Below are 12,815 nucleotides of genomic sequence, written 5' to 3' on the forward strand. Positions count from 1 at the left end.
TTTTGGTGGCAGCATTACATTAGTCTGATCTGAAGGTCACAAAGACATGAATGACAGAAGTCAGGTCTTTAGTTGATGACTAGCTGGTCCATTTTTGAGAGTTATGTAGCTACCATAGTTAAGATACAACAAGATATGTTAATGTTGATCCTTCCAGATTTAAAGGAGTAGACAAGAGTGGGATCAGCTTCTGGCCATCCTTCCTATAAGAAATAAGTGACACATCAAGTGGTATTAGCCAAGTAGACATGGGGTTGGTCTCAAGACAAAGGGTAATGAAGAAAATTCCATAGGAGCACTTTTTCATTTTTGTTGTCTACTTGTAAAGATAGGCAATAAGAAACAGCACAGAGAAAGACTGAACCTATTCTTACTGAATCATGGTGACCCAGTCTCAGGTTGCGGTCACACGTGCGAGATAAAGCAGGGGGAAGCGAGGCTATTTACCCTGGAGGAAATTGACCCACAGTTGCGCAATCACACCGTTCTTTGACGCTGCGGGCACAGCCTGCCACTGCATGATCAGACACAACCGTGGGTGAGTCAGGGGTTGGGGTTTTTTTGCCGTTTGTTTCCGACTCGCTTAAACAGGGGATCAATGAATTGCATCTCCACACTAAGGGCTTCCTATGGCAGTATGCGATGATGCGCATACTGAGAAGGGGAAAAAACAATGGCATGGAATCGGGATGGCCTGATCAGATCATCCCAATGCCATGAGAGCGTGCTGGAGTGATCACATGGAGAAAGTCTGTCTGTGGCCCGTAGCAAACCTGTTTGCTACTGCACTTTCCCTGGTGCTTTTTTAACTTCACTTCTGCAGCGGAGCAAAATGGATTGCCGATGGGTGCGGGATGCTCGGCATATGTTCTCGTGTGATTGCGCCCTTAATATCCTTCCGGCATTTGCGCCTATGGCACGGCTAATTCTGTGCGCGATTGCGACCTCATTATTTCTAAGGGGCTTCTGTCAGAAGAAGAAATTTGGATTAAAATGCCTGCATTGTGTATCTCTACATGAAAAAAGAAAGAATAACTTTTTACTTTCCACAATTTATGTTTTAAATGTCAGTATCCTTCAGAATACCTTCTGATATTCACAACTCATAAACTTTAATAAAAATTAAATTCAAGCCAAAATATCAGCAACAGTGCAGTGAACGCTGTTTGAGGAGTCTCAAATTTATTTGTGTGTAATGGAGGAAAGGTGGATGGAGAGCAAGGAGGAAGGTAAATGAGCCATGTCCAAAATATCTGATAACCTACAGAAAATTATTTGCATAAACAGTAATGTATGTTACTGAGCAGTATGATTTCTTGAATAAAAGTGGACCACAGTATGGCATATTCCGTCTTGATAATGGCAGGATACATTGGAATTGTATCTTCCTGAGACAGACAAACCAAGTCCAATGGAAAAAGAGAGCTAAAGACGATTATGTATCTCCTGAGACTAACAAATCATGCTGCATTCCTATTTGAATTGTGAAAGGGCTACTGATCTTGATTGGCCAAAATGAGAAATCCTTGACAGGCTACTAAATGATCTATGACAATTTCACATTCTTTTCTTTTTTCAAAACACCATAAAAAGTCATCTTGGTGGAATTACTATTGACTTAGAAAAAACAGATAGACATCTAAAAATGGGTTGTGCTCTCATTAGTTGCTCACTGTATGAGTGCTAAAGCAAAATGCTTTGTTTAAGATGATGTAGGAAAGTTTGGCTGTCTTTTTAATTCTAGATCTTTCCCTCACCTATCCTGATTATGCATAAATCAATTCAAACCTTAGAAATTAAGCAAACTCTGGAGGACGAAGGAAGCCAGGAGGGCCTAGCGTGATGTGGTCCATGGGGTCATGAAGAGTCAGACTCAACTGTGCGACTAAACAACAACAGAACATTCCCATATTTCTTTAACTTGAATATCAAACATAAATTTGTTCTAGTGTTCTAGAGGTGAACACTGACATTCTGAAGGTGCGTTGTGGAATGAACTTAATTATGTGTTGTTCTCTTACAATGGAATCCCAAGCAAAATTACATATTTTTAAAACCATTGATTTCGATGAACTCTGTTTAGGATTATACTGCTACTTATTTTACCTTGTTGATTTTTATATTATTAATCAATAGTAGTACTATAAAATGGTACATTTACTCAGTTATTACCACAGAGTTCCAAGCCACATACTGTACCCTAAGAAACACCCGCCACACAAGCAAGCCCCCCTCCCCCCCCGCCCGTCTAGGGCACGACCTCAGTCCTGCCAGGAGAGGCAAAGAAAGCTTCGGCGGAGGCTGCCGCCCGCCCGCTAAGGAGAAGCAGCAGCTGTGGCCGCCGAACAAAGCGCCTCTTCTGCCCCTCCCCAGCGGAGGCTTCCTGGCCGCCCACGCCATGCCTCACTTTCCCCTCTCCGCCGCGTTCATTGGCCCGGGCCGGGGACGTCGGCTTGCCGGGGAGTTTTTTGCTTTTCTTCCTCTTGCCAGAGTCTTGGGCCATGGTGGACACTTTTTCTTTCTCACCCGTCAGTGCGCGCTTTCACGGGAGCAAGCCGAGCGGGACGCGTGCACGCTGCCCTCTGCCTCCCAGCCTGGTGCACTGCCGCCACGTAGGGAGGCTCCACAGCGGGCAGGTGGCTGGCGGGAGAAAGGCTAAAGTGCGGCCAGCAGAGGGGCAGGCAGGCCAGCCCCCCCAGTGACCCCGATTCAGACCACGGGGACCACAACGCCACTCTGCACAGCCCTGTCCCCCACCTCCGGCCCTGCCTCTAGGCTGCTGGCTTCCTCCCCCCCTTCACTTACCAGTGAAGTGGCCGCTGGGCCTCCTCTTCCACCGGGGCAGCCCTGTGGAGGACGAGGTGCCCAGCATGGAGAGAGGGAGGGCGGCAGAGGGGACGGAAGGGTGGGGCAGCCGGCAAAAGGGTGGGGCAGCCGGCGGTGTTCTGGAGGACCCTCCTGCGGCCGAGCGCCACTCCCTGGGACACCGGCTGCTTTCACCTGAGTGAGTGTGCTTGGAACAAACATCTATATATCTAATACCCAAGTTGCCCCCTCCGTGTGGATATCTAAATTCGCACATCGGGGGCACTTGGGGGGCAGAGAAATTTTCCTGCACACTTGGAGCAGTCCCCAGGTGTGCAGAAAAATCTAAAAAGTTGAAAAAATATACGGGGATATTTAAATCCCCCCAAAAGTAACAGCATTCCCTGTGCATGTGCAAAGAATGCTCTGGCTGTTGGGGGAGAGGCTTGGCAAGCCCGGTGGCTGGGAGCCACATGGGCCTCGCTGCCAGTGCCTGGGGAGGGGAGTGGGAGAAGGATTGGCAGGCCCGCGTGGCTCGCTGCCAGTGTGTGGGGGACATGGGAGAAGGATTGGCGGGGCCAGGAGCCGGGGGGCACAACAGGAGTCACACAGGCCACACCATCAGTGCTGAGGGGTTGGGGGGGAGAAGGATTGGCGGGCCTGGGTCTCACCATTGGTGTGGGGGCGGGGGAGAAGGCTCACTTGCAGCTGCTTCCTTCTCCTTCTCCACATGGAGCTCCTTCTCCCCCCCCCGAGTATCGTGGGTCCCTGCTTCTTGTACATAGCTTTTTTCTATAGTGTGTTGCCTTTAATCTGTGTTGCCTTTAAAAATTGTAGTCATCAACAGAAAAAAATACACTTTTACTAAAACATAGTAGTGATTGTCCTAATACTGTTATCAGTCTCTTATGGGTGACCACAGTTGCTTGACAGTGCTCCTCATGACATGCATATAAATCTATGCTAAAACAATTATCTGTAAATGAGTAATCAGAACAAAAAGTATGGATAATTGTACAGCTTTATTCAGGTCATGCCAAGTGTGTTGGCAGCTGTCTCTCAGTTACTGGATGGGAAAAAGATGATCCCCAAATACCTATAAATAGTAGGAAATTCTCTTGGTATCCTGAAAAAGCAAAAGTGGCCCACCTGAGCTCCTTGCCAGATTGTCCATTGATTGTTTCTTGTCTGACAGTTAACACTGCAAAATCGTCCACTTAACGTTGTGAAATATTTTATCTATATCAACTGTGGGCTTGTTTATCTGATCATCTCAATATGTCAGAATGTGGGTTTTATGCTCATGATGATCTTGGTTCAATATTTGGGTACACAAACCCATCTTCTAATAGGCCAGGCTGGTTATGTGAATCTTCTGCAAACATGCTGATTAATCTATTGCCAAATACTTTTTGTGTTCTGTTTAAGTCACAAATGAGAGATGTTTATTGAATGATGTGCTTTAACCTGTTGACTGCATGAAGTCAGCTACTAGAAGGGCCTGTAATTGGCTTGAGCTCAGCTGTTTGCACTGGCATTGAGGCAAGAGGGACACCTAACATAATACAGTTGGACAAAGTTGTCGATTGGATCTGTAGATAATAACATCATTAGCAATTCTTACAGAGTTGTTCACTGTTTTATGGAATTTTGGCCTGACGACTGCTTTTGTAGAGATGATCATTTGACCTTTCTCTTTGTTTACAGACTATTATTTTATAGCCACCCTATCCTCTTGTCATCTGACATTCAGCTTTGTGTTTAGTATTATATGTTTGTTTGTCTTCATTTCATTGTCTTATTTTTATTTTTGTTTCTGCTATGCTTTCAGTCATTATCACACTCTGCCTTGGTCCCAACATACTCAGTCCATTGGCTACCATCATAGAGATGCCAGGTATCTGACTTCCTGTGTGTGACTGTGTGTGTATAAATGCATGTCCCTGCTTTAACCTATGTTTTCACTAATGAATGTTTTCATTAGCAAACAATTAGTATATCACTTGGTATTAGTTTTTGACAAATGATATTTAAAATGTATATCTTTGCCAACAAGACATACTTGATGGCAATTGTTGCCCTGTTCTCAAAAAATTATAAAATGAAGCAGTTATTAAGATTTTGTTTAAACTTCTGGATTAGATCCTTCTAGTTCCGGGGGGGGGGGGGATATGCTATCTTGAGCAAGTCTGGAGAGGCAACATAAAAATCTTCTAACTAAATACATAAACTGTATTTTGGGAATAAATTACAATAGTCATAAATTATTTGTATGCATTATCATGCTATATATTACACAGTTGATTTGAGTTGTCCAACTTTTTAAATTTTCTTTTATTTTGTCACTTCTCTCTCGAAGTGCATGTTCTCATGGTAGTTTCATGTTCACCCCTTATGTTTTGGCAGCAAGGATCGCTCAATGTATCCTATCTTTTGTGAAGATGCAATCAGATTACTTCGATCCCGTACGATGTGCCGTACCTATTCTGAGGGTGCTTACTATGAATTTGAGAGGTATAATAGGTGTGCCGTATTTATTTAGCCCCCCCCATATCAGATATAAGCAGAAAGTACTCCACTGTTCAAAACAAGCAGCCATTTATGTTTAATGGTACACTGAAACACAACATTGCACTGTACTTACATAGCAGAAATGTTATTTGTTGTACAAATCATAGTTACAGATTTACTTTAAATTTAAGGGGAAACACTTGGTTATTGGGAGTATCAATGTCTAGTAGTTATTGTCGAGTATAGCTTTCATTAATACTTCCTCCATGTTAGAAGGCTTGGAGCACTTTATAAACTCATGTTTATTTCTACTGAAGTGACATACTACTTATTAGGTTCAGAAATGTGTTGGCTTAACATATAGAAATTACCATCTGTTTGAAAAAAAGTTGTTGGGTTTCTTTTATTTCTCTTGAGCACTAAGTGGTAAAATTCAATTTTTTAAAAATAAAGATCAGAGAGTAAAGCAATATTTGTAAACAGTTCCAATGTGGTATGGTAGTTCCAATGTAATAGGAAGGACCCATATAATATTGTCATTTTTTCATGCTATATTTTCCCCCAGAAAATTTAGATCATGATTCCGCAAAAGCTAAGAACTTCTAAATCTCCCGAGTATTGACATGAGAGTTAAGCATGTACTTAGTTTATCCAAGTGTTTATCTTTGGCTGGATCATACACTTAGTGTCATATTTGATCAAAAGTTATGATCAAAGGAAGTAGCTGTGTACATCCAGCATAAACTGTATTAAATGTTCTCCTAACAGCAGCTCTCAACACCACATCAGCATGCATTTCAAGTTCTCCTAAGTATAGACAGCCGTTTGTAACACTCCAGTGTTGATGGGGTGCTGGAGAGGAATGCGTGGATCTTTCTGCCAAATTCTATTTCCGCTTTCTAGAAATCCTCATGCCTCCACTCTATATCAAGGGCCAGAGAACTTGACATCCTGGTTTTGTAGAGGCTTTGCCAGGAACTCCTTCTTGTCCTGACACTTTATGTCACAACTAAAATATTTTATCCAGTAATAACCCACATTATTAAGAAGGACAGTCTCTTTACAGATAGACTTATGCCTTATCTTCAAGACTTCTTACCTAACATAAGAACATAAGAGAAGCCAATGTTGGATCAGGCCACTGCCCATCCAGTCCAACACTCAGTCACACAGTGGCCAAAAATACCAGGTTCCATCAGGAGGTCCAACAGTGGGGCCAGAACTCCAGAAGCCCTCCCACTGTTGCCCCCCCCCCCCCAAGAATACAGATCATCACTTGCCCCAGAGTTCCTATCTATACCTTGTGGCTAATAGCCACTGATGGGCCTCTACTCCATATGTTTATCCAGTTCCCTCTTGAAGCCGTCCATCCCTGTAGCCACCACCACCTCCTGTGGCAGTGAACCTGCCATCCCAACCTGCATATTGTGGGTTCAGTCCTCATAGTCAATTAAATCCAGTCTAGTTCTTGGACTTCTTAAGCATTCCGTTGCTACTTATACTATTACAAGCAGCAATGGGTTTTGGAAAGTCAGTACTCTTGCAGTGTGATGCTATATACATTGTGGCATTCATCATGTAGGATGCATGTAGACCATGACACAGAAGAGGGGTTTTTGAGGTTTGGCCTTCTCATTCCTTGTTTATCATGGAGAAAACCCATTATCTGCTTTGGCAGCATGCATTCCATGAATCTAAAAGACATCTCAACAGAGAACCAAAAGATCCCTATCATTATGTGGATCATGCAACAGAATTTTAATCTCTGCCTATCCCCCTTCTCCCTGCCCTGGGCAGTGAAGCTACTGGCAACTGCTGTGCATACAAGGGAGCTGAGCAGATCAAGCACTCATCCCAAGACACTTGCCATCAAAAGACATTATTAGGCATTCCTCTGCTTCTATGCACATAATTGGTTGCCACTAGCAGGGGGAAGAGAGACACATACTGTAATGATGGAATAAGTTTGTGGAATGAGTTCAGACAGGTGTTATCAGGGATGAAAAGTTTCCATACTTTATACTGTGTAGTTTTGCCTTTTAGGCATGCCTAATATTTGCTGGACTGCATTCCATTGCAGCAAAAGAGAAGTATCAATGTTGCATAACAATTATATTCTGTGGAAGAACAAGAAAAAATAATATCAAGTACCTTTAGCAATACTAAAATGTCTAAAATCTCTCTGCTGTTTATTTCATGTTCAGGAGGAGTAGGCAGGAGGGAAGAGTGCCTAAAACATATTTTGATGACACTGATACTTCCCCCACTCCTGAAAGGTATTTTGACTTATGCACTAGATATAGATAAAAATTACTACCATAGCATTTTGTAAATATCATGTGGTAGAAATTTGAAATGGCCAAGAATAATGACAGAGTTCCTGGGCTCTGCTCCTAATATGTTAATATTCTCACCAACTTACTTTCATGTCTTGAACTGGGAGTAGGGTTTTTTTGGCCCTGCATAAATTACATCATACTCTTTCACCTGGAGAGATGTTTATTGGTAGAATATAGTAAACACAGGCGGGAAAACTGACAGTGCTACTGACATTTGTACTCATTTGACTTGAAGAATGAGTGTCAGAAGCTTGTTTTACCTTCAAAATGAGATGAGCTATACCAGCCCCGTAGCCAGAAATTTTGGGTTGGTGGGGCATGGGAAAATTTTGTGGGGCAGAAGGGGAGACCGAGGAAGGAGAGGTGGCCTCACACCTTCCCTGAAATCCAAGCGGTGATTTTGCCAGTTGGAATTCAGGCATGGGCATCTCCCACTTGACTCCAGTCACACCTTGAGGTTGGCAACCCTAAAGTCCAAGGCATCCGATACACTCTGAGAAATGTACCTCCCAGGACATGTATGTGTGTGTGTGAATCCCTTTAAATTGTGTTTGTCAAGCGGGAGCAGCCCACATATGAACTCCAAGTGGCAAATTCATCATTTGGAGTTCAGGGGAGGCGTGCAGCCAACAGTTGCCCCTCTCTCTCACCTCCTGCAAGATCTAAAGGGCCCTCCAGCTGATCAGTGAGCTCTGTTGATCAGCAGGAGGGCCCTTTTAATGTCACAGGAGAGGGAGAAGGGGGGGAAAGGATCAGTGCCTCACATTTGAGGGGATGGAGCCCTGAAATGCCCCACTGAAGCTATGGGCCTGAGCTATACAGCCCCTGAACCCTTCTCTGGCTCAAATTGTACAGCTGAGCCAAAGAAGAATTCACCCTTCTTCCTCCATCCAATTTAGCTGCTGTGGCAGATGCACACATTGGCATGTTGGCTGATCGCTGAGAAGAGGGAATAAGAACAGCATAAGAACGTAAGAGAAGCCATGTTGGATCAAGCCAATGGCCCATTCAGTCCAACACTCTGTGTCACACAGTGGCCAAAACCCAGGGGCCATCAGGACATCCACCAGTGGGGTCAGAACTCCAGAAGCTGTCCCACTGTTGCCCACCAAGCACCAAGAATATAGAGGATCACTGCCCCAGACATAGTGTTCCATCTATATATTGTGGCTAATAGCGACTGATGGACCTCTGCCCTGTATGTTTATCCAGTCCCTTCTTGAAGCTGTCTATGCTTGTAGCTGCCACCACTTCCTGCAGCAGTGAATTCCACATGCTAATTAGTCTTTGGGTGAAGAAGTACTTCCTTTTATATATTCTAAGCCTACTGCTCATTAATTTCATTGAGTGCCCACGAATTCTTGTGTTGTGAGAAAAGGAGAAAATATTCTCACGGATTTTTCTCTCTCTCTTTCACTTTCCTTCACTCACTCACACACACACACACACACACACACACGAGCACCCATGGCACTTTGGCTACACTCTGAGATGTGTCCTGGGAGTTACATTTCTCAGAGTGTATTGGATGCCTTGGACTTTAGGGTTGCGCCAATCTCAAGGTGTGGCTGGAGTCCTCCTGGAATTACAACTGATCTCCAGACTACTGAAGAAAGTGGCGGTTTCAGAGGGTGGACTCTATGGTATCACATAACCACTGAGCTCCCTCCTCTCTCCAGACTCTACACTCCCCAGGCACTGCCCCAAATCTTCTGGAATTTTCCAAGCTGGACTTAGCAACCCCAGACTATGTGCATGCAAAGCACCTGGGGAAAGGGGGGAGAGGAAGAGAGAGTGGTAGGCAGGAAGATAAATTGTAACATGCCAGTATTTAAAACTAGAGTGTTAGTTGATTGTGCATATTTTTACTGGAAAATAATGTTCATTTTTAATGTAGTCCATCAATACAGAGGCTCCATCAAAAGCATTGGGGCTCACAGAAAAAAATTAAAATTAAAAAGAATAGCTTTAAACTGCTGACAATAGTTGAAAATACTGAGATGTAAAGGAGAAAATACATGCGTTCTTATTCTTCAAAAAGTCTAATTTTCCAAATGAATTTTAAAATTCCTTGAACATGATATGTGGAGAACCCTGGAAATAACTACCAGATTAGTAAGAAGCAAACTATATTTCATGAAAATGTTTTAATGAAAAACTTCATCTTTGTAACATATTTTTATTTTAACTGCATTGTAAAGGTATTACAATGGTGCACGTTCATGGGCAGATCATGTAGTCAATGGTTCAGCTGAAAATTACGGGTAAGTAAAGAGTGTAGTGTTATAGTTCTGTAGTTAAAGACTTATAGTTTAGATATAGTGTTATTTTATTACAGGAGTGGTGTCATATAATACACCTTTTTATTCTAACCTTTCTCTTTTTATATAATAAAGTTTCTCAGGCTGAAGTGGGTGTTATGCTTCACCATCCATACCTTTCCTTGTACTGTGAGATGTGAGGCAATGTTGTATTCTTTGAATAGACAAAATGTTCACAGGACAGATTTATTATTCATCAGGACAGCTTATGATTTAACTATTACTCATGCGATTTATATTACTGCTTTTATTATTTACTGGAGACACAGAGGATGAAACAAAATAAATTTGTTTAATAGGTCAGCGTAACGAAGTCGTTTAATAGGTCAGTGTAACAAAGTCATTGTGAGCTGGTGCTGAAGTGTATTGCAGATTTATGGTTAAAAATCTGGAGAGGCTTAAAGTTGTGAATTCTATAGTAGATTAATTTTGTACTGTTTCTAAGAGGAGCAGCACCCAAACCCTTTTTATCTACTAATTCACTGAAGTTCCTACAGGATTCTCTGCCTAGTCAGGTTACCTCCTAACCTCTCTCCTTCAAAACCCACTCTCAGACAACTTCCATTTCAGCATATCTGAAAAAGTCTGCGTGCACATGAAAGCTCATACCTTGAATAAACCTTTGATGGTCTTAAAGGTGCAGCTGGACTCTAATTTTGTACTACTGCTTCAGACCAACACAGCTGCCCACCTGGATCTATTTTCCTCCTAACATTCTTCCTTCTACCCCCACTCAAAGATGTTTCGCAATCGCTGGAGGAGGCAACTCTTCCTTGTCATCACAGGTGGTAAAAGCCGATAGGAGAAAATTATATGCCATTCCTTTTTTTCTAGTGTATGTCCAGTGTTTTTCTTTTTCTGCTCTCTCTCACATATACAGATCATATAAGTTTGCTTATAAGTCATACATTTTTTTTTAAAGCTGCCCCAAAGGGCAGAATTTTATTAAGTTTTAAACACGATACAATACGTTACAAAACTTAACATACAAACATTAAAACACTGACATATTTATTTATTGATATATTGACATATATGTTTGATTGTATGTAAATCTTTCTTAAGGAAACACAGTAAGCAAACTTGCTTTTGTCTTTGAGTGAAAGAAAACATACCATCACACTTACAGGTGTGACTTATATGCATATTTGTATACAACTGTAAACTTATATGCATATTAGAATTATGTTATATTCATCCTTGTGGTCTCTGTGCAGTCTCACATGGGAACTATACATGTACAGTCAGCTGCAGAAGTTTCCATACTGCTTTGGAATGCAAGGCAGTTTTCTTCCTCTTTATAGTTGTTCCTGCTCATAGGTCATGTGAAGAGGAAGAGTGGCCATGACCTGGATAGCCCAGGCAAGCCCGATCTCATCAGATCTCGGAAGCTAAGCAAAGTAAACTCTGGCAATACTCGGATGGGAGACCTCCTTGAAATACCAGAGGTGGGAGGTGGGGGCAGGCTTTATTCAGTCACTTCTCTGAATATCCTCCAGACCCCCAGTACAGGTCAGTCATCAGAGGTCACCATGATTTCCAGGTGCGTGTATGCACGCACGCACACACAAACACACGAATACAAAAAAAATTCAAAAAAAATTTAAAAAAACGTGAAGAGGAAGAGTAGTCTCATTCCTCTTAGTGATCTTTTCCTTCACCATGAAAGGAGGAACCATTAGAGTTTGCTCCTTTAAAGAAATAAAGAATTATGAAAAAAGCTAGTGGAAATGGATAAAAAAATTATTCTCTGCCAGTTTATCTTGCACTATCATTATGATTGCCCTGATGTAGATGGCCCAGGCTAGCCTGATTTCATCGGAACCATTAGAGTTTGCTCCTTTAAAGAAATAAAGAATTATGAAAAAAGCTAGTGGAAATGGATAAAAAAATTATTCTCTGCCAGTTTATCTTGCACTATCATTATGATTGCCCTGGTGTAGATGACCCAGGCTAGCCTGATTTCATCAAATCTGAGAAGCTAAGAAGGGTCAGCCCTGGTTAGTACGTGAATGGGAAGTCCAGGGAAGTCCAGGGTGACTACGCAGAATAAGGCAATGGCAAACCACCTCTGCTTCTCACTTGCCTTGAAAGCTGGAGTCTCCATAAGTCGGATGCGACTTGACAGCACTTAACAACATCATCATTATGACTCAAAAAGATCTTTTTAAAAAGTGGCTCAAACTAACAACCAGTCCTTCTGCCTAGTATGCCTTGGTGAGGGATATGGTGTCACTAAATGTTCAAACGATTCATACCAAAGTAGTAAAGCTTCATCTTTAAAAGTTGTCTTTTGGGAAAGGGCCTTAGCAGCTAACTGTATTAGGAACATCACCAGTGATGGGCTGAAGAAGGTTGCCTCATTGAGATGTTTGAGATCATCCTCACTTGTGACCTCAGAACTGAAAAATCTGCAACTGGAACCAGAAGATGATATGACAGTATTGCAATAAATCCAACAAAAACCATATCAGAGCCAGTCATAACCTCCAGCAAAAAATCTAGAGTGAAACTGAGTCAAACCCATGACAAGAACAAGAGAAGAGCGACACTTCCACAAGACAAAGTTGACAAAACCATTACTGGACAAGATATGGGAAATCATTCCAGTTTACAAAACCTCATGACATCATCATCAAGAGACAAGAATAAGCATTGCTGTTTCAGTTTCTGATGGTGAGACCAGGAGAAATATCCACTCTAAACATGTTACTAACACGAACCAGTGCAGTTTAGTATACAACTAGGATCTGGGAGATTTGAGTTCAAATCTTTACTTAGCCATGAAGCTCATTGGGTGACTTTGGGCAAGTTATACTCTTGCAGCCTAACATATCTT

General features: G+C 42.2%; 1 protein-coding gene across 5 annotated transcripts in view; it reads left to right on the forward strand.

Moving 5' to 3' along the window:
- Positions 1-12,815, forward strand: part of RIMS2 (regulating synaptic membrane exocytosis 2) — a 611,329-nt gene that overhangs the window by 407,683 nt on the left and 190,831 nt on the right. For 2 of the 5 annotated variants that reach the window (XM_015407291.1, XM_015407295.1), the window contains one exon: positions 4,637-4,702. The exons of 2 other annotated variants lie outside the window; for them this stretch is intronic. In XM_015407291.1, the coding sequence (XP_015262777.1) occupies positions 4,637-4,702 (66 nt within the window). Of the gene's footprint in view, positions 1-4,636; positions 4,703-5,211; positions 5,320-7,520; positions 7,593-9,856; positions 9,920-12,815 lie in introns of all 5 variants that reach the window. One more of the 5 variants, XM_015407290.1, reaches the window with a different exon arrangement.

Source organism: Gekko japonicus, unplaced genomic scaffold (genome assembly GCF_001447785.1).
Source record: "Gekko japonicus isolate JY-2015 unplaced genomic scaffold, Gekko_japonicus_V1.1 scaffold119, whole genome shotgun sequence".
Lineage (NCBI taxonomy): Eukaryota > Metazoa > Chordata > Lepidosauria > Squamata > Gekkonidae > Gekko > Gekko japonicus.